The 21,852-nt window shown below is 39.4% G+C and overlaps 1 protein-coding gene across 1 annotated transcript in view; it reads left to right on the top strand.

Annotated features, from left to right (window-relative positions):
* Nucleotides 1–17,866: 17,866 nt before the first annotated feature.
* The window catches only part of Pde5a (phosphodiesterase 5A), a 144,511-nt gene continuing 140,525 nt past the window's right edge, over nucleotides 17,867–21,852 (top strand). Inside the window, 1 exon segment of the mRNA XM_087193237.1 lies at nucleotides 17,867–18,321. Coding sequence (XP_087049363.1) covers nucleotides 18,206–18,321 — 116 coding nt within the window. The 5' untranslated portion in view covers nucleotides 17,867–18,205.

Raw genomic sequence — 21,852 nt, 5'->3', positions numbered from 1 at the left:
CGCTGGCTTCAGGGATGTCTCTCACTTGGATTCCTAGAGAAAGTGATTTTATTCATAATGTCTTACTCAGTCATTACTCCCTAAAAGCATGATAGCTTGTCTGGGTGGCTGGGCACTGCGGGAATTCTAACCTAAATTACAAGCCCTGCCAGATCACCCAGCCCTACTTCACAGAATTCTCAGAATCTTCTATTGTGCCTACTTCATGTGTCACCATCTCCTTTCCCAAACAAACTTTGCTCCCAGCATCCCATTGCCCTTCTGTATGTCCTGGCCAGTTACCCCAGCTTTCTCTTACAGATCCCTTTAAGTTCCAATTTCTGGGCACATGTCTTAGTCCAAATCTCCTGAGGGTTCTGAGGTCTTCATTCAAATTCCATGTCAGGGTTTTCAAAAAGACAGTATGGAGTGTCAAAAGGACTGTATTCTGAATCATCACTACCTTCTCACCCTATGTTCGTATAACCAGGGAAAATACTTTCTGTAATTTCATACGGCTGCTGTAAGAAATTACAGCATTTATTGACTTAGCACAACTTGTATGTATTCTTTTACAATTCTGCAAGTCAGAGTTTCCAGTTGAGTCTTAGAGGACTAAAATCATTGTGTTGTACAGCTGGTTCCTTTTGAAGAAGATTCCAAACCTTGCGTCTTCCTACTTCCAGGGATTCCTGGTATTTCTAGGCACATTGCCCTATCTAATGGGTACAGCATGTCCTAATCTGCATGCATTTACATTTACATTCAACTTCTCTTGTTATCAGGACCTCATCTTCTTCTAGTTTTAGCCCTTCTACATATTTCTTTAATTACCCTTGTGATACATTGGAACCACTAGGCTAATACAGGATAATCCCTATGTCTCAAAATGTTTCACTGAATCACATTTGCAAAACTACTTTTACCACAGAGCTTGGGGATTAAGATGTAGACATTTTTCTGGGCCCTCTATACTGTCACCATGTCGCTTAATTCTTTAGATAACAAAGATCAACTTCTGTTTACACCATATGCATAGTGGTTGAAGGAGTCAGAATGTTTAAATGCAGTGAGGATTCCCTTTAAAATACACATTAACCAATATCCTGACTTACACCTTCTGGGTTGCATGGTAGAGTAAGAAAATACATCAAAATCTCAGTGTTTCTTTATCCAATAAGTTACTAATACATTATTAGAGGGAAATATGGCCAAAGGCACAATTTAAACATAAAATGGAAAAGTTGCCCTTTCCATGACACTGAACCTCTCTTATTTATTTCCCGACCTCCATGAAAACTAGCAATCAGACTGTCACCATTCTCTGTTTTCAAAGTTGTCCACCTTTGGAGACAAACTCCAAATTAACTAGGTCAAACCATTTCAGGTGAACACCAAAGGACAGTCTGACATAAGCTGTACCAAGCAACATGCCACTTTAAAAGTATTGATGACTATTTTTATTCTTATAAATTTGTTTTAAGTAACAAGTAGAAATTAAATATATTTTTCATGTACAGCACAATGTTTTGAAATACCCATAATTGTGGAGTGATTAAAGCTAATTAATATATATGAATTTATATTATCTTAGTTCATCCCTAGACAACAATGAAATTTAAGATATTTGTTCCATTTAAATATTTTAGGCAATTCTAGTTTTGAAAATGCCAAACAATAAAACAAGGGAGTTACATTTTTAGGCATCAATATGGGCAGTTTATGGATTAATAACTTTATTGGAAAGTATGCAGAATAATAAGTTGAGCTAGATGAAATTGCCAACATTTGTTTAATATTTTACTTACAATAATAGTAATTTTATCTGATTTAACATAATATTGAGTCTATTAATCTTGCTATGACAAATTATAGTAGCATTCACCTAAAACTCTAAAGGTACAATTGCTGATTTCTTAAAGAACATTCACTTCTTACCCTCTCTTCCAAGCTCCCAGTAATATGTGTGGCAGAGATACTGTCTGCTTACCTACCCAGGCCTGTTGTCTTCCCTCCTCTGTGATTCTGGGAGGCAGATCTGTATGTTCTGGACTTATGGCATTCAGTTGGGTTAGTAAAGTAGAAAATCCGAGGACAATAAAATAAGGGTGGGGGGAGGAATTTAGCTCAGTGGTTCCACTGCCCGCCTCGCAAGGTCCCGAGTTCAATCCCCTGTACCAAAAATAAATAAATAAATAATAAAATAAAATAAAATAAGTGTGTTTCTTCCTTCTCTTCTATTCTTTTGGGTCATCCCTGGTTATTTGCATTTCATCTGTAAGGCCACAGCTCTTATCAGCTACTCTCCACAAATACCTACTAACAAATAGCTCAGGAAAATTTTCCCTTCCTTTGCTCCCGCAGTTCCAGGAGAGGCAGACTCTCTGCTGTTGCTGTTCCTGGGATTCTGCATAATCGCTTTTTTTTTTGGTTTCTTTAAACTCTTCCCAACTTTTATAAATAATCTTTACCCAATTTGAATTTAGCCTCTATTTTTTTCATAAATCCGACTTCACACTTAAATAGTCATTCAAGACAGGTTCTCCAAACTAGTAACTCCCATACATGAAACTATGTGTCAATTTGTGGGTAGCATTTCTCAAAGCACCCTGAAATTAGATAAAGGAGGAGAGAAGGGCATTCCTAACGGGAGACCAGCTAGGACCACATCAAGGTGAATGGGTCTTCATGTGATTCCAACCCCCAGCCTTCAAGTCTGTCACCTACACCCCAGATATATTGGGTTAGAGACACTGGTGTACTCTATCTGAATTCCTGATTCAGAAAAACTGTGAAAGATAAAAACTTACTAGAGCCACTAAACTTTAAGGTCATTTGTTACACAGTGGCAGAAACTACTATACTTGTCCTGTCTAGTGTCTGTCATCTGAGGATCTCTCGATCTCTTTCTCTCCCCAATGCTCTGATACCTGTGAGGAGAGGATGTACTGAACCTAATCTCACAGCAGACCAGGGTGATTCAGTTCTCCTGTTCTCCATATCTCTCCTGGTAGGATTTAACAGAACAGAAAATGACAGCGTGTGCAGACTCTGCTTCTGAACTGTGTGGCTGGCTGTTAAGTACTAACCCCGTCATGCACAAGCAGTGAGAACTTGGGGTAATTATGTAATCTCTACATGCTTGTTTCTGCATCTATAAAATGGCAAAGAGGTATTATTTGTAAAAAACTCATTGAGGAGGACTCAGTGAGGTGTTATTTGTAAAGGTCTTAGAAGGGGGCCTGGAATACAACAAATGAGACTTAACTGCTGAATAAAATAATACAGGACACATGCGATGGGTCACAGAGTGATGATTTTCCTCACAAACAAAAGAATTTTTTCGACTCACTGAATCCAGAAACATTATGGTTGGCCTTAAAAATCCAATCTCCTCTGAAGTATCTCATTTAGGATAACACATTAACTGCTAGATATAAATACTTGCAATAAGTATATCAACAGTTTTGCTAGGGTGACTTTTGAAGCATAATTTTGAATCACCTTTGTAGATTATTGAATTCTTCTCAACTCCGTCATATATTTTGAGAAATGTATGTGAGAGCCATTAAATCAGCCGGCATCCTAGTGGGTAACATTTCACATCAATCTGGCTGCTCCAGGAAAGTTTAAACAGGGGACTGTCGTGATCAAGTTTGCAGTGCTTTTACATAACACCTGAAGTGGGGTTCTTTGTAAGAGAAGAGACTTCTATAGCTCATGGTTTTTGGTGGATGAAAGCCCAAGACTGAATAACTGCACCTGTTCTTCCTCTGGTGAGGACCCTCTGCCTGCATCATTCCATGCTAGGTGCCATTACATAGTGAGTCAGGAAGCAGAAGAGCAGGGAGGGGCCAGGCTTACTCCTTTATATCAATCTGCTTTCTTGGGAACTAATTCAGTCCCCCAAGACATAACCTACATTTCAAAAGAGTAATAATACGCTTGTAAGGGCTTACCTCGTTACCTTTCACTAGACTCTACCTCTTCAAACATCCACCACCTCGATATCACTATAGCAGGCACCAAACTTCTAGTACATCCAGATCATAGACGGGACAATATTGAAATCAATAACAAAGGCTAGCACAGCTGGCAAGGACAAGGAGCCATTACCTCCTATATCCTAGAAGACAAAAGTAGTTACCTGGAGAGCGATATCTTAGAGGAACTTTGGCAGAAAGACATAGCTAACCATGGATGACCTAGCCCAGAAGTTGCCAAGTGTTTGGTTCTTTATTGCTATACTAAAAACCACCCCTAAACTTACTAGTGTAAGACAAAATTATGTACTATGCTCATGGGTCAGTAATTCTGGCAAGACATAGCATGAGTGAATCGTCTCTGTTTCACAATGCCTGGGGCCTTAGCTGGTTGATTTAAGCAGCTAGAGATGGTTGGTTGGGACAGCTCAAGAGGGTCATATATTTTGGACCTCAGTTCTGCTCTTGGCTGGATTCCTTGGTTCTTGTGCACAACACATTTGCTAGGGTTGGAATGTCTTTCAAGTAGATGTCTTCGCTCACATATCTACCTGGAAAGGCTAGTACAGCTTGGAGATGGCAAGGATGACTAGGTATTGCTCTCCCTCCATGCAATTTCTTGCATGCAAAGCTTCTTATGGCTTCCTGGGCAGTCTCAGGGCATTCAGACTTCTTAAATGGCAGCTGAAATCCAGGGTGAGAGCAAATTCAGTCATGTGCAAAGTTCTAGAAAAGAAAAAGCATGCTACATTTGAGGAAATGTGGGACTGAGTCTTCTATAGCAGGCAAGCATCACAAACAGCCTTGTAATTTCTGCTGAGAACTATGTTCTATATCCAGAAGACAGTAGAGAGTCACTAATGTGTTTTAGGAGGGAAATGACTACAGATGATTTGTACTTCAGAAAGATCACTCTTCTTCAAACACAGAAAACGCAAGTGTTTTCAGACTGAAGACAATTATTAGAGGTGGAACATGGATATAGCAAAACATTGATGAATTTAAGTTCAATCTTTAGGACCTTATGAATGACTGGAAAGAGACAGATGTACAAAATGAATTACACCAGAGAGCTGACTTTGAAGACTCGATTTGGAGTGACTTTTGAATGATGTCTTGAATTTGTATAGATGAAGAAATGAATTTTATAGTAAGAAGAGGGCCTGAAGTCCCTACAATATTGTTATTCCCCAAGAATTACTGAACTCTAAATGTGTGTTGGGTACTCTAGTACTGTATATTTATTCTATTTTACTTAATAGTTACGGCAAGTCTATGAAGACCATTGTTATTCCTGTTTTTAGGTGAGCAATTGAGGCATTGAGCAGTTAAGTAAATTGTCCATGGTCATATAGCTAGGAATTGGAAAACCAATATCAATTTCCAATCCAAAGAACAAAAATCAGCCCCATTAAATTATAAGCTATTTCTTATTGTACAAAACCAAACCAAACCAAAACTTTTTAATTCCTCCAATAGACCATAAATGGATGATTTTTAGCATCTAAAAGAAACAAAGCATAAAAGAAACAAACCAAACTATTATCACTCCTGAAGAGATGCAAGATGAATGTAGATTCTGAAAGCAACAGACCAAAATGTTTGCAGGAATGGTAACACAGTTTATAATATACATGGCCTTCTTGGGTAAATATTTCAGAGAAGATGCTTATTTTGATAAATTTCAGAATTATAAAAACTACTGAGATATTTTTCAGATTCACATGAAGGTTTTAGTCATACTATAAAAGTGATGATGTATGCCTTGCCGTCGTGGTGGAAGAGCTTGTGAAGAGTGAATTAATGCATCTCAGTGATTTCACAAGCAGAGAAGACTGAAAACAAATGAACTGAAGGAATGGGCCTGTTCTGTGGATGTAGCTCCTTCTTTGCTTTGATTTATTAATTACTTTTTTTGGAAGTGCTATGATTTGAAGATAACATTTTCTGAAGCTTAGCTGAAAATTTCATCCTGGAATTTCCAGATTGGAATGTCTCAAGATCGCCTTTCAATATATTGTTAAATTCCTGTAAGAAAGTGCTGAGAAAATTGAGTATCTATCTATAAAGAATACATTTTGGCTTAGTCCAGATCTCCATGCAGTGTTTGGTATATTTCAAAAACAGAGTATTTTCAAGGCATTTATCAAAGCTGAGTAAAAGCTTTTTTACAACTTACAATAAACCTGATTTTGAGGTCTTCTTTGACTTTTAATTCATTTTAATAAATTGTAAAAACTTGCTTGAAAAGAATTGATTCAAAGTTTATCCAAAAGCTATTTCTGAAAGATAAAAATTATTTGTAATCATGAGGTCTTTTCTTTTTCTCTGATGTGATAATTAAATTACACTTTTCTTTACATGTTTGGGAAGGAGCAAGGTATATAATCCCATCTGTGAATCATGTCCATTTGAAATTTTTAAAATGAAATTTAGCATCAAAGAAATTTTTGTACTTATAAAGAAAAGACAAGTGATTTTCTAGTCTAGAAATTCAAGATCTGTAGATCAGATTTTCTAGATTTTCTTTCAAAAACACACATCTTTGTTCCTTCAATTTTTAAAGTCTATTTTAAATGACCTACTTTTAAACTGGTTTTTAGTTAAGTATGTCACACCTTGATGCAGTTGACTTAAAAGTGTTTCACTTCCTGCTACTTCATCCTAAACTAATTATTTTATTTTTAGTCATTTTGACTAGGATATTTTCTCTCGAGAATGGAATCTCTTCTTTAACAGATAAGTGGATGGAAGGAATAGATTTGTTCTGACTATGAGTGTCTGGTGTTTTGTTTATATTTCTTTGGGTGACTAATATTATTTATCAAACAACATAATTCCTCCATTTAACACACTCTGCATTTGCAGGTTAAAGGATAGCAAGGTAGCTCTAGGACTCCTTGGGTATATCTGTTCCTCAGACAGGACCTTAAAGCATTGTCAACAGATGATTGTCCACCCTGTTTGTAAAAATCTCTAGAGAAAAATTCCACAGTTGCTTTTTATCAGAAGTCCATCTGTATTACATCCATTTGTCTGGAAAGTGTGTCTGGTATCCAAATCCCTCCTGTTTCAATGTCAGTTTATTTCCTCTCTGTGTGACCTTTGTTGATATAAAGAGCAGCTGCTCACCATCCTCTGTGTGTAAAATCTTTTCACATGGATCAGCCTTTGTATATCAAACTGAATTCTTGGCTGCTACAAGACACTTTGGTAGAAAACCTGATGTTTGATTTGGGAAAGGGAATGCTGTATACTCACTGGAATCACTGGACAATAAGAGTTCTTATTCATAAGTTGGCTTTGTCCATAAAATTGAGAATCAGGATCTAATTTTAATTCACATATCTAAACTATTAGGCTGAATTTAAAATATGAGGCTGATATTAAGCCTAATGTGTAACAACTTAAAATATGTACTCTGGCACTATGAACAGAAAAGTATGTTCTTTCATATGACCCTCGTACTGCTAAGTGTAAAAAGTTCTAGTTCTGTGTGGTAAGACTCATTAAGACCACTAAAAGTACTAGCTCTTTTTAAAAGATTGATTGCTGACATGTCTACATACAATACATGGGAGAACTATCAAGGTACTCCAAGAGAACATTCATATTTGTTTTGAAATTCATCCAACAAATATTTACACAACACATACCATATCCCTGTCATTGTATCTTATTTCACAGTGTTATTTGGACTGTTGAATGATAGTGGCCACCATGATCCCCACCTTGTTGTCATCTCCTCTTATGTAAAGGCAGGACCTTGAGTTGCTTCCAAAAAATAGAATACATGTATGGTGAAGGCGATGAGTTGTACGTGATTATGTGCACATGGTTGCATAATTATGTTATTATACCTAAGGTTATAGTGCCCATCTTGGTGTAGCCCTTCTTTTTCGCTGGTTTCGAGGAAGACAGCAGCTATTTGGGGAACTCCACTTAGCAAGGAACTACAAGTGGTTTTAGAAATGGAGACCAGCCTCCAGTGGCCAGTCTATGAAGGTCTCCAGCCAGCACCAAGCAATAAAAAGAATCCCTCAGTTCGATAGTCACAGAAGCTCAATTCTGAGTGAACTTAGAAGTGGATTCTTCTCTAGTTGAACCTTGACTAAGAACACAGTTCTAGCTGACATCTTGTCTGCAACGTTGTGCAAGCCGCTGAGCAGAGAATCCAGCTAAGCCAAGCCTGGACTCATAATTCTCAGAATCAGGAAAACAACGGATGTACTTTTCTTTACGCCACTAACATCAGTGGTAAAATCACATAGCAACAAATAACTAATAGAGAGCCTCTATGTTTGGTGATTTCCCATTATCAGATTCAGGATTTGCATTTTTTTGCAGGAATAACACAGAAGTGACGCTGTATACTTCTCAGTAAATTCTATTAAAAGGTATATAGTACTTTTTAAATTCCAATGTAAGTGATATTAAATTAATCACTTGGTTAGCTTGGTATCCACAAGGTCTTCCTAACATAAGCACTTATTTTTCCATGGGTAACTAATAAGTTAACTTGTGGTGGAACACTTTAGGACTGTAAATATCCTGTTCATCATCAAACTCTCACCTATTAGATTTAGTAGTCATTAATGATTTTTTAATTGACACAATACATTTTATACTTTTAGATGGCACTCTACTATAAGGAATAATATTTATTTATTTATTTATTTATTTATTTCAGTGTAGAATCAGTTTTTTATTGTAGTCGGTTGTTTATAATTTGTTACTACTATGTATTTTGATATTTACATTGTTCCAGATCTGCCCATTAGAAATCCTCTTCAGTATATATCCACCACCTTTCTCGTCTGCTTCTGTCATTCTTTAAGGCTTGCTTATGTTTTGGCAAAACAACATTTTCCAAGCACATCTTGTACTTTCCCTTCCCCAGACTTGGAATTTTCTCTGTAAAGATTCCTGGTTTCTTTTCGTGAAGAGTGGTATTTAGAAACCAAATCTGGGTACTAAACGTACTCATTGCTACTGGCATGTCATTGCTTCTAGTATTTCTCAATGATAGAACTAAAATATACACACAGATAAATTTAACTGTACATATGTCATACATTTACTCTAAAAACTACAACAGATTGCTAGGAAAAAACTAAATATCTGAATAAGTGTATAGATATACTAGTCCATGGCATATGCATAGTATATTCATATTCTGTCCATATCCATATACTATCTATATCCATAATATGTCCAGGGATTGGAAGACTTCATATTATTAGAACATTAATTATTAAGCTATTTTTTAGTTGCTCACAAGGTTGCAATAAAATTGTCTGGGATTGTGGTCTCATTTGAGGCTTAGCTGGGGAAACATCCACTTTGGAGTTCACTCAACTTGTTGGAAGAATTCTGTTCTGTATGGTTCTAAGAGTCAGGGTTTCATTCTCTTGCTGGCTGGAGCTCCTGGTGGGGTATCAGCTGGAGGATGCCTACAGCTTCTAGGAACTGCCTGTATTTCCTTGTTGTGTGGCTTTTCCCTACATGACACGTACTTTTTTTCAATTAGTTTATAAAAATTTCAGCCTCCAGTTCCACTTCAGAACTACAATGTCACTTCTGGTCTTCCTCCTTTGCATATATGTAACTCCCTCAAGAGTGAGACTCTTTGATCTTATTATATGTACAAGTGTATCTGCTCCTTGTTTCACAAACCCAGAATACACACAAAGTAGTTTGAGAACTATTAATTCTCCTGCCAACTAGACTTCGATATTTTTATAGATTTTTTGAGGTAAACTTTAAACAGTAATTTCATTTGTGTACAACTTGATATGTTTTGAAAAACTTATGTACTCATTCCATAGCTGTCTTCACCCAAGAATGTCCCTCAAGCTTATGTCAGGCAATTCTCCTTGGAGAGGTGACCACAGTTCTAATTACTTTCATTGTAGGTTTAATTTGTCTGTCCTAGAACTTTATGTAAATGGAATCATACATTATGTATCTTTTTGAATGCACAGCATAATATTTATGATACTCATCATGTTTCTTGAATATAGTAGTAGTTCATTCCTTTTTATTGGTCATATTTCATTTAATGAATGTTAAAACAATTTCATCCATCCTCCTGTTGAGACATTTGGGATTTGAGAACTTTTGTTGATTAAGGATAAAGCTGTTTTGAAATTTTTTGTATAAATGTATTTTGGACATATATTTTCTTTTCTTTTGGGTAAATATCTAGGGACAGAACTGATATGAGAAAGGGTAAGTTTATGTTGAACCTTATAAGAAAATGTAAAATCTGTTTCCAAAGTGGTTATACAAGTTTAACTTCTTTCCAGCAGCAGTGTATGAGAGTTCTGGCTGCTACCGATGAAATATCAAACAATATTTAGTATCGTCATTCTTTCTAGTTTGGGCCATTCCATAGCATGGGTAGCAATATCTCACTGCTGTTTATTTAATTTGCTTTTCCAAAAGCCTTGTGGTATTGAGTACATTTACCTATGTTTAGTGGCCATTCACATATCTTACTCTTAAAGGGTTTACTTAAGACTTTTAACAGTTTTCCCACTATTAGAGTGTTTGTCTTTATTTTTGACTTGTGGGTAGTATTTATATATTTTAAATACAAGTCTTTGTCAGGTATACATTTTGTAAATATTTTCTTCTAGGGTAAGAACTGACTTTTCCTTTGCTTAATGTTGTCTGTCAAAGAGAAGAAGATTCTAATGAAATCTAGATGCTGTTGTCATTTCTGTATAGTTACTGATTTCTGTTTCCTAAGAAATCACTGATAATTCCAAATTATGAAGATATTCTCCTGTGTTATCTCCTAGAAACTACATTCAGTTTTTAAGTCAATGTTTAATTCCTAACTCATGAACACACGTTCAATGATTTATCTGCTCAAGCCCTAATTAGAAAAAAAGATTTTCTTTCTTGAATGAATAACTTTGGCACCTTTATTGAAAATCAGTTGATTGTACAAATTGTATTTCTAAGTTCTTTGTTGTATCCTGTTTTTCCATTTAACTAGCCTTATGCAGGTATCATACATCTTCATTATTGTAGCTTTGTACTAAGTCTTGAAGTTAGAAAGCATAAATTTTTCAGTTCTATTCTTTTCCAAGATTGTTTTTGTTATTCTATGTCCATTATAGTTCCACATAATATTTAAAATCTGATTTTCATTTCCTATGAAAATGCCTGCTGAGATTGTAATTAGAATTGTATTGATCCAATGAGTACATTAAATACTATTGAGTCCTCCAATCAATGAACACGATATATATGTCCATTGATTTAGATCTCTAACTCAAATTTCCCCTAGTAATGCTTCATTACTTTTAGTGTATACACATATTTGTTAAATTTATTTCTAAGTATTTAATTATTATATTATTAGAAATATTATTTTCTAATCACCCATTGCTATTTGTATTATTTTATTAGGGTTTCCAAAGAAGTTATCAAAGACCAAATGGTGTAACTACCGGAAATTTATCTTCCTACAGTGTTGGAGACTAGAAGCTCAAAATCAAAGTGCCAGCAGGGCTGGTTCCCTCTGAGGCCTCCATGCTTGGGTTGTAAATAGACCATGCTTCTGCTTTCACTCCATAGGGTGGGCCCCCATAGGTGTCCAAGAGCATCTGTGGCATCTCAGAGGGTGCAAATCTCCTCCTCTTTTCATTAAAGACATTAGTCAGATCGGAGTGGGGCCTACTCACAGACCTTAAGGGCCGCTTTAAAAGTCTTATCTTCATTTTGAGTATCAGGAATTAGGACTTCAATTCATAGTTGCAGTGGGACACAGTTCAGCCCATAGCACCAGTATACAGATAGACAATAGACTTTGTATATGGCCATTTATCCTGTGACATTGTTCACTCATCTCTTAATTCCTGTCATTGCTTTGTATATTCCTTGGGCATTCTTCACAGACAGACACTCATTGTCTGCAAACATTGAATGTTTTACCTTTCCCTTTTCAGTTTTTCTGCTTTGTGTTTCTTTTTTGTTTCTGGATGTACTGCACTGCTTAAGGCTCTAGGACAATACCGAATAGAAATAGTAAGAGTGGGTTTCCTTGTTCCAGGGGGATTTTTTTTTATAGATGTTCCTTATCAAATTAAAAATTATTTTTCCAATTGGTGTTGGCTGGAAATTTTCTAAAAATCATGAAGGAGGCTGGGGATTTAGCACAGCGGTTCCACTGCCTGTCTCACAAGTGCAAAGTCCCCAGTTTGATCCCTGGTACCAAGAAAGAAAAGAAAATCATGAAAGAGTAATAATGAATTTTGTCATTTTTTTTCTGCATCAACTGAGATAATCCTTTGCCAATTTTTGCTCATATGCTTAATTGCATTAAATGATCTTTGAATGTTATGTAAATGACATATACTTGGGATAAATCACACCTCATCATTGGATATTGTCCTTCAAAATATTTTTATGTAATGTTGGCTTCAATTTACTAATAATGTATTAAGATTTTTATATCTATATCACAAGGAATATTGTTTCATTTAATATATGTCATATTTTATTATCAGAGCTTTTCTGGCTTAATGAGAGGGTTGGGATAATGTTGGTATTTTATTACTTTTCACTTAAGTGTTTGATTGAATTCACCAGTAGCCTGAAGGTTTCCTTGTAGGAAAGTTTTTATAGAATAAAATCAATATGTTATTGAATTTTATTTCGATGAAATTCTGAATTTCATCTTGTGTCAGATTGCGTTAGTGCCCTCCCCCAATTAATTCATCCATTTCATCTAAATTATTGAATTTGTGGGCATGAAGTTGCTTTGTATACTTTACTATTATTTCACTTCATGTGTTGTAACTTTGTGGCAAAGGAATAGAAGATGTTGTGTATAGTACTGGGGGAAGTGTTATGACTTTTATAATTTGTGTTTCTTTTTTTGAAAAAGAATTTGATCATCTATGGTTTTGTTTGTTTTTCTAGCTGTGTGACTAAAACTTTCAACAGAGGTGGGTAAAAACCAAAAAATGCATAACTTGATAAGCCATGTCAAGTAGTTTGGTTCTCAACCGTCCCCTGAAGGGCTATGCGTTAAAAATGCTTGATCCACAGCATGATGCTACTGGAAGGTGGTAAAAACTCAAGTTTAGGTTCCTGGGTGTGTGCTCAAAGGAAACTGTGGGATGCTCATCTCGCCCTCTCTCTTTTTTGCACATGGCCACGAGGCAAATGGACCCCTTCACCATGTGTTCCTGCCATAATGTGTTGTGATGCCATCAGTCATGGACTGTAACTTACAAAACTGAAAGTCAAAATAAACCCTCTGTCTTTTAAAACTGATTATCTCAGGTATTTGTTACCATCATGGAAAGCCGACTACACTCCATATCAGAGAGTTTAGATTTTATTCCAGTACAATGGAAATACATTGACTCCAATGTACTGTTACCTAATATTTATTTATTTATTTATTTATTTAGTACCAGGGATTGAACTCAGGACCTTATGCTTGCGAGACAGGTGGCACCACTGAGCTGAATCCCTGGCCCCTACTGTTACTTAATTTAACATTTGCTTGTTAAAATATCAGTGGTAACATGTTCTCAACTTATTTACTGGTAATGTTTATTCCTTTTTTTAAAATTTTATTTTATTGGTACATTTTAGATATACACTATAATGACATTAATTATTGAAAATTTGCACCTTTACATAATCTCTCTTGGTTCTTATTTTTCCCCCTTCGCCTGCCATCCCTTCAACCCCTCCATCCTTCCCTATTTACAAAGACTTTGTTTCCATTTTTTTTCATTTTCTCATATTCCATTCCCTTCTTTCCTTTCCCCTACCCCTCCAACTTCCCCTTCCCCTTTGCCCCTTTTCTTCCTATTTCACATCATCTATTATACCTTTTAGTCCTTATTTACACTTTCAGTTTCTCATACTGGAGAAACTATTCAGTATTTACACATGTGTGTCTTATTTATTTCATTTAAGAGTATTGCCTCAATGTGCATTCATTTAGCTATAAATGTCTCTAATTTCTCATTTTTTATGGCTAGTAGTACTTCATTTTATAAAAAAACAACAACAACAAAAAATCACTTTCTTTATCCACTCTCCAGTTGATGGGCAATCGGGCTGCTTCCAAGTTTTAGCTATTACAAATTGTGCTGCTATGAACATGGGTGCACACATATCACTGTGGTAGGATTCTTTTAATTCTTTGGGAAAGATACCCAGCACGGGAACAGCTGGGTCAAATGGGACTTCCAGTCCTAGTTCTTTGAGGCATCTTCATACTGATTTCCATAGTGGTTGCACCAGTCTACACTCCCACCAGCAGTAGAGAAGGGTTCCTCTTTCCCCACAGCCCCACCAGCATTTGTTATTGGTTGATTTCATGATAGCAGCCATTCTTTCTGGAGTGAGGTGGAAACTCAGCATTGTTTTCTTTTGCATCTCTCGAATGACCAGTGATGTTGAACATTTTTTCATATGTTTATTTGCCATTTCTACTTCTAAACAAAATTGACAAACCTTGAGCCAACCTTATCAAAAAAAGGAAAGAAAATGCCCAAATCCATGCAATTAGGAATGAAAAGGGTGAAATTACAACGGACCCAGAAGAAATCCAGAGGATCATCAATACCTACTTCCAGAACCTATACGCCAATAAGATGGAAAACACAGAATAAATGGCCAGATTCCTAGATAAGTATGAATTACCAAAGTTGAACGAAGAAGACCTAAAAATTCTAAACAACCCAATATGGACCAATGAAATTGAAAACACAATTAAAAACTTAACAACTAAAAAAAACCCTAGTCCTGATGGCTTCACTGCTGAATTCTTCAAGACCTTCAGAGAGGAACTACTGCCACTACTGTTTCAACTCTTCAATGAAATTGAAAGGGAAGCAATACTCCCAAATTCATTCCTGGAAGCAAGCATCACCTTGATCTCCAAAGCAGAGAAAGACCCAACCGAAAAAGGAAACTATAGGCCAATCTCACTAATGAACATAGATGCAAAAATCCTTAATAAGATACTGGCAAATGGAATGCAGAAGATCAGCAAGAAGGTCATATACCCTGACCAAGTGGGAGTCATCTCAGGGATGCAGGGATGGTTCACAATATGCAAATCAATAAATGTAATACACTATATCAATAGAGCCAAGGACAAAAACCATATGATCATCTCAATTGATGCAGAAAAAGCCTTCGACAAAATCCAGCATGTATTTATGTTTACTCTTTACTTATTCTTTAACTCATTACAAACTAAGGTTTGAAATGCTTAGAGCAATGAACTCCAACAAGTTAACACAAATTGAAAAAAAGTAATTGACCACATTGGGAAAAACAATAAAGTAGATCTGGTAAACAAAAGGCCAACATAAGGCCAATTCAAAATATGCTTACCTTTAAATATGTACTTTAAAGTTACAAGACATATTTGCCACAAATTGTATCTGAGTGTCTAGAACCTAGAACAGTTTGAAACACTCCTGTTCTCCAGGCTCTTGCTGTGTTTTTCGGGTGAAAGGCCTTCACAGTAATCCCAGCCCACCACTTACAACATTCAAAACTGGGATTCACAGAATGGAGAATATGTGTGTTGGTTTTACTGTGGCAATTTTTCAGAAACCTTGATTTCAAATTATTGTAGACAACTAAGTTAATTGATATCGTGTAGACAATTAGAGGAAGTCAATATAAAAGACAATCAAGACACATTCACTGAAGGTCAGTATTATAAAAAAGGAAAAAGTGCTACACTTACATACTTCCCCTAGAGATGAAAAAGTGATAGATTTTTCTAAATAGGTATCAATTACCTTGGACTGGGACCAAAACCTTCCTAGGCCATCCCTTCCAGGGAAGCCCTTGTTCCTTCCACCAAGTTTGCTACTTGACTAGTTTCCCCATTTGATCCTCATTTAATAAATATTACCTAAGTGACTATACTTGTTATAATCTTATTGGTTGATCACAGTTTTGTCCCACCTCATGATTTCCCATTGGATTTATATTACCTAAGGGGTGATACTTGTAATCTTATTAGTTGATTGTATTTTTGTCCCATCTTCTACCCACCTCATCTAGTGGCTTTGCTTAATAAAACACCTTTGAGAGGTGGGGTGGGTGAGCAACCTACTTTCCAGCTCCTCTTCTGTCTCTCTTAGACTGAATCTTGCTCTCAATAAATTCTTCCTACTCTTAACCTCTGTTGTTCCTAGAATTCATTCTTCAATTTTAGAGAACACAAACTGGGCATTTCAGATATCTAGCGAGTTGGGAGTTATAATATTTCCCTTGTTTGGATTATTTGGTGCCCTGTATCATGATCATTTCATCCTTTCTGGTGAGAAGAGAAAATAGACATTTGACCATTGCCCATTATCTTTGCCCATTGTGCTGCTCTTACAAAATGCCATACACTGAGTGATTTATAAACAATAGAAATTTATTTCTCATAGATTTGGATGCTGGGAAGTCCAAGATCAAGGTGGTAAAAGACTTGATGTCTGGGGGATTAAGTTTCAACATGAACTATGGAGGGGGCACAAACATTTAAATCATCACACCTGTCTATTTAACCAGGGCAGCCAACGGAAACAACAACTAAGCCAAAAATCCACTTTAAATGAATTGATCTCCTGTTAGGAGCAATGGATTTCCATAAGAAAACAAATAGTAATAAGGAGAAAGTCTCTATCTCCTGAGCATTGTATTCATTATTACAGTAATAAATTAGGAATTACATCTCATTTAAAAGTTTTTCATGCCTTACTTCACACTCTACTTCTCCACTTGCTTTACATTGGTTGTGATCACTTGCATACACCTTTAAAGTTTCAGAGAAACCAAAGTTACAAAAGGACGATTATTCAGTTCAGGAAAATAAGCGATTGGAACGTTCCCATATCATCAATTTAATTATGTGTTTCTGTGTACTGAGTAATGTCTTGCCAAGTGTATCTTGAGGGGGGTTTGTTAAAAGTATGTCAGCTAAATTACTTTTGGTATATCACTTCTAATGGTGTCATTCACGCGTTGTGCAACATACAACTCCAGATTTAATTCTTTCCAAAGAAATAGGTCATTGCAGAATGCCATATTAAAATTGCAAATTCGTGACAGGAAGACTGGGATGAGGACAAAGGAAAAGAAGAAACCAATTCTCTCTTTTTCTCTCTCAGCATGATAGGGACAAACAATATAGGGTAGGAAGTCTGAGCCCCTTTTAATGGATACTTTGGGGCATGTTAATTCCAGTTAAATAAAAATGATGAATTAATTGAGAATCGGGCTAAATGGTCGCTCTCCACTGTACCCCGGTAGCGCTGGTGCTCTCAAATTGACTTAGTTGTGCAGCAGCGAGCGATGCGCTTGATTTCTAACAGCATACGAAAAACAACCATGATTGCTTGACTTTTTCTCTTTCTGTTAAAGATGTCTGAACCAAAGAAGAACGGCACTTAACTACAATTATTGTTGCCAACGCTAACAATAAGCACGGGTGTGGATGTGTCGGAAGTTGCACACCTACACTTGCAAATCTGTCTTGGTGGCATAGACTTCAATTCCCTGACCTCCTAGGGAACCTCTCCGCACCCCCCGCCTGCAGCCACCGCTTGGGCTGAGCTCCGAGGGAAGTCGGTCTCCGTCCTCCGGGATCTGGGGTCGAACTGGGGAAGAGCGAGGTGGCGCCCTCGAGGTGCTTCCAGGCAGAGGAAAAGCGCCCAAGGGGCACCGTCTCTCTCACTTTCGGGCGAAACTTTCCCTCCCGGCCGCCTTCTGGATTTGGGATGCGTGCCCCACCTTGTGACCTTTCGCTTCCTAGAGTGGGACACTGCGAACACACCCACTGTCACCTTTGCGCGCTCCCCAGCCCCCGCCTCAGCACACAGCGCACCCCAGCGGCCGCCTGGCTCCCTGTCCTCGCGGCCACTGGGCTTCCGGAGAGCTCGCCAGTCGCCCCTGCGGTCGCTTCGGGGCCAGGGCACTCCGGAGGCTGCGAGAGCCGGCCTCTGCCAAACCCCAGGAAGGCGCGGGACTGCTGCGCGGCCTCGCCCGCCACACCTGGGAGCCGAGGAGCGCGCGGGGCGGGGCGGGGCGGTCGAGAGTTGGCCCCGCGCCGGCCTTTTTGGGCTACAGCCTGCCCCACTGCAGTGGGCGAAGAGAGAGGGTCTCGGGGCCGCGTCCCGCTCCGCCTAGGGAGGGAGCCTAGCTGGGTTGGAAACCAGCCGCAGCGAGCCGCAGAGACGCGCACGGCGACCATGGACCCGGCCGGCCCCAGCCCCAGGCGGACGCAGCGGGACCAGGACTCGGTCGAAGCGTGGCTGGACGATCACTGGGACTTTACCTTCTCTTACTTTGTTAGAAAGGCCAGCAGGTAAGAAGAGGACCCATGGAAGACCCGGCCGGGGCATGGAGAGTGACCTGGGGCTGATCTCCCTCCCCTATTGAATTCCCCCTTCGCTCACCATTAAACAACCCTTGTCCCCCCGATTCCTGGCTTTTGAAGTAAGTCCTGGGTCCTGTTACGGGCTAGAGCGCGTCCCCGATTTTAATCGTGCGGTCAAAAACCTCAAGCGCCGGATTCGAGCCAACTTGGCTTATAAAGTTCAAATACAAAACTGAGTGCGCCCCCCCGCCCCGGTCCCCGCGTCCCTGCTGTTCCTCAGGAGCAAGATCAGCTCCCTCGGGCCTCCCTCCGGCCCCCTGTCCCCTCCGGGTCCTCCTAAACCCTCTTAGCAAAACCAAAACAGTTTCGAGCCCCTTCGCCGCCGCTCCGGAAGCACCGTGGCCAACTCGGTCCCAGTGGCTCCGCTCCTCCCCCGTCCCCCCTAGCCCTGGCCCTGGCGGGGCGGGGAAGCGGGGTAGGGAGGAGACCGCGAGGGAACCCCAAGCTGCAACATGCCGGAGTCTTCCCCAAGTGAGTGCGGTCGCCTCTGCCCCCTGCCAGTCTCCGGGTCGTCCGGCGCGCTCCCTTTCTCCTGCTTTCTCGCCCGAGGCTGCGCCTCCCCATAGAGGACTCAGAGTCGGGGTTCGCCGCTCACACACAAAGGGCGCGAGGGAGGTGCCGTGGCTGGCGGATCCCGGGGGGGCTGGCGGGTCGAGCGCGGCCGCCGAGACCCCAGAGGCCGCTCCTCCTGGTCGGAAGCCAAGCTCCGGGCGGTGGCTGCGAGGGCGGGGAGGGGGGAGCCTGGCCTTTAGGAGGCGGCTGCACAGTGCAGCCCGGGCGCGCGTGGGAAACGCTCGCACAGAATTGGAGGGGAAACAGACTGGAGCGGGGAGACCAGGAGGGTGGCGCAGAGTGTGCGAGGCGCGCGGGCTCCCCGAAGCTGGAGGAGTTGGTGCGAAGCCGCGCTCTTCGGAGTAAGGGGCCCGGGCCCCGGCGCCGCCAACTTGGGGCAGCGGTTGTCGGGCAGCTGGTGCTGGCCGCCTGGGCCGGGCGGGCGACGCTTGCCGGGCGGGGATGGTGGAGACGCCGACCCGGGCTCTGCCGGGCGCACCCCGCCAGGGGGCGACGCAGCGCGGAGCCAGGGGGAGGCCGGCAGTGGCTGCGTGGCCGCGGGGGCCCTAGGGGAGCCGGCTCCCAGCCCGGGCCTCACCTGGGCGCGTGGTCGCCCCCACGGAGCCTCCTGGAGTCCAGGATCGCAGGAGTTGGAAAGCGAACTTCCCACGGTTGCTATGTTGCCCTTTGGAGACAAAACGAGGTACTTTATTCAGCACTTCCCTCCCCAATTTCCCTCGTGGCGCGCGAGAGAGGACCCGGTGCTGGTTGGTAGCACTGGAGTTGCACTAGCGGGGAGATGCCTCGTTGACTGTGTGATTTTCTGTCTTTCTTTACTGTCCCGCAGATGCATTCCTTGGAGTCTTAGATTGGGCCTTTTAAATTTGGGTTTGTAATGAACATTTCAGAATTGGTGCGGATTTAATCCCTTTGAGTTTTTTCTTTCTTTCTTTCTTTTTTCTTTTTTCTTTTTTGACTGAGGCCACGGCTCCGAGACAAATCTTACATTCTTTTGTTTAAAGACCTGGCTTTCCTTTGAAAATCCCTTTTCCCAATCTTCTCCAAAATCCTAGATCTGGAGAGTCAGAGGATAATCCTGAAAGGAACGTGGTTTCTTTTGAACAGCACTTTTTGCGAGTTTGGAGTGAGGTACTAGGGCCCTATGGGTCTAGAATTATTGATTGCTGCTGCGAGTCAACAGTTTTCAGGGTCACCTGCTACTCCAGGCAATAGGTACCTAGAGCTTTCACTTCTGCGCACTCCCCCGTCTTTTCCCCATTGAATTAGAGCTCTGAGAAAGGGGATGGGCAGGAGAATTAGGCTGGTTTTTTAGTGTGTGTTGGAGGTGTTCCTTAGGTAGATTATTAACAAGTAAAGGAATAAAGTTAGTCTAGTTAACATAAACGTCCCTTTCTTTGTTTTCCCTCTTTAAAAACTTAAGTTTGAGATGGTTTGGTGGTAGTTTAAAACTAGTCATCCATAAGAACACTTCACTGTCTGAGCCTACCAAATCTTTGAAAAGTATAGCAGCATATTATTGGAAAATAAATCCGAACAGTTGTTACATTTCTTTTTCCATTACAGTTTCTCTCAAGTAGCACAGGATTAAAATCGCAGTTTTTGAAATTGCAATGTTCACTGTAAAATTTAGGAGCATGAGACTCCAAAATATTTTTTAGTTAAGGTTTTTATAGTAGAGTTGATGTTGGCTATGGGCTGAACACTTTGTGCCTTTGTGTGTGTGTGTGTGTGTGTGTGTGTGTGTGTGTGTGAGAAGTAGTTGATGTGGAGTATAAGTTGGAAAACGAAAGTATAAGATACATAAAGATAGCGCAGGCCCTCAATTTTAAGAATTATAAAATGCTGAGAGTTGACAGTGTAAAGAATATAGTCTTGATTTCTTTTTTTTTTTTGTAAAGAATATAGTCTTAAGAATTTTTGTACAGCGAGAGGTTTTTCATGAAATGCAATTCCAGTTTGGCTTTATAGTTGGAAGCATGAACTGGAGACTTTTAAAATAAGAATAAGAAGTTGACACCAGTTGACTGTAAAAATGCCAAATTGTTAAGCCCAGTGTGGTTCATATTATCCTGGTAAAAATTTATTGCATATATTTTAACTTTACAACTAAGCTTTTTAAATTTTTAATTAGAAGCTCATCATCACTTTCTTATGCTTTTTAAGTGTAAAATGAATACTGCATGTGATTTAGGAAATCCACGAAATAGAATAGTTTTACGGAGCATATGGAACGTTTTAAGATTTAAAATAAATTTAGATTCATTCAGCTTTTCCATCTGCATCAGCAGTCAGACTGCTGATGGAACTATTTCCACATCCTTTAATTGTTGTCATTTGACATTCACACATGCCTCTCTGTCCCAGACCAAATGGTTTACTTTTAATGGTAATCTTTGAACAAAATAAAGGTTCCAGCATTCCTACTCAAACACCTGTAAATTTCAATTGAACTTGAAAACAGCTATGAAGTTTTGTTTCCTATATTTATCTTCAAATACAAGCTAAGCACCTCATTAAAAACTATTGCTTACAGTATATAAATAGGTGCTTTTTAGTAATCACAACCTGTTTGTGTGAATTTGAGGGTGTCATTTGAACAATTCAAACACAAACTATTGGCATGGAAGTTAATTTGAATAGAGTAAAATACATGGGGGGGGTCTCTCATCTTCACTATTCTAGACAACTTGTAGTCTTGCAGGCCTGAGATACTGTGTTAATTGGGGGCTGTAATATGCATGCATTTCCAGTTGAAGCCTTCCTGGTGCTAATGCCACTTAACAGCTGTTGTTATTCTTGACAGCATATTAGAATAATGTTACCTTTCATTAGTTCCTAATCAGCTCTGCGATTTGTGGGTGATGTTTCAGATCATTTAGTATTGAA

This window comes from Heterocephalus glaber, unplaced genomic scaffold (genome assembly GCF_053883595.1).
Source record: "Heterocephalus glaber isolate CG9 unplaced genomic scaffold, H.glaber_assembly_v1.0 deba00001586, whole genome shotgun sequence".
Lineage (NCBI taxonomy): Eukaryota > Metazoa > Chordata > Mammalia > Rodentia > Bathyergidae > Heterocephalus > Heterocephalus glaber.
This window is presented reverse-complemented; position numbering and strand designations above follow the sequence as displayed.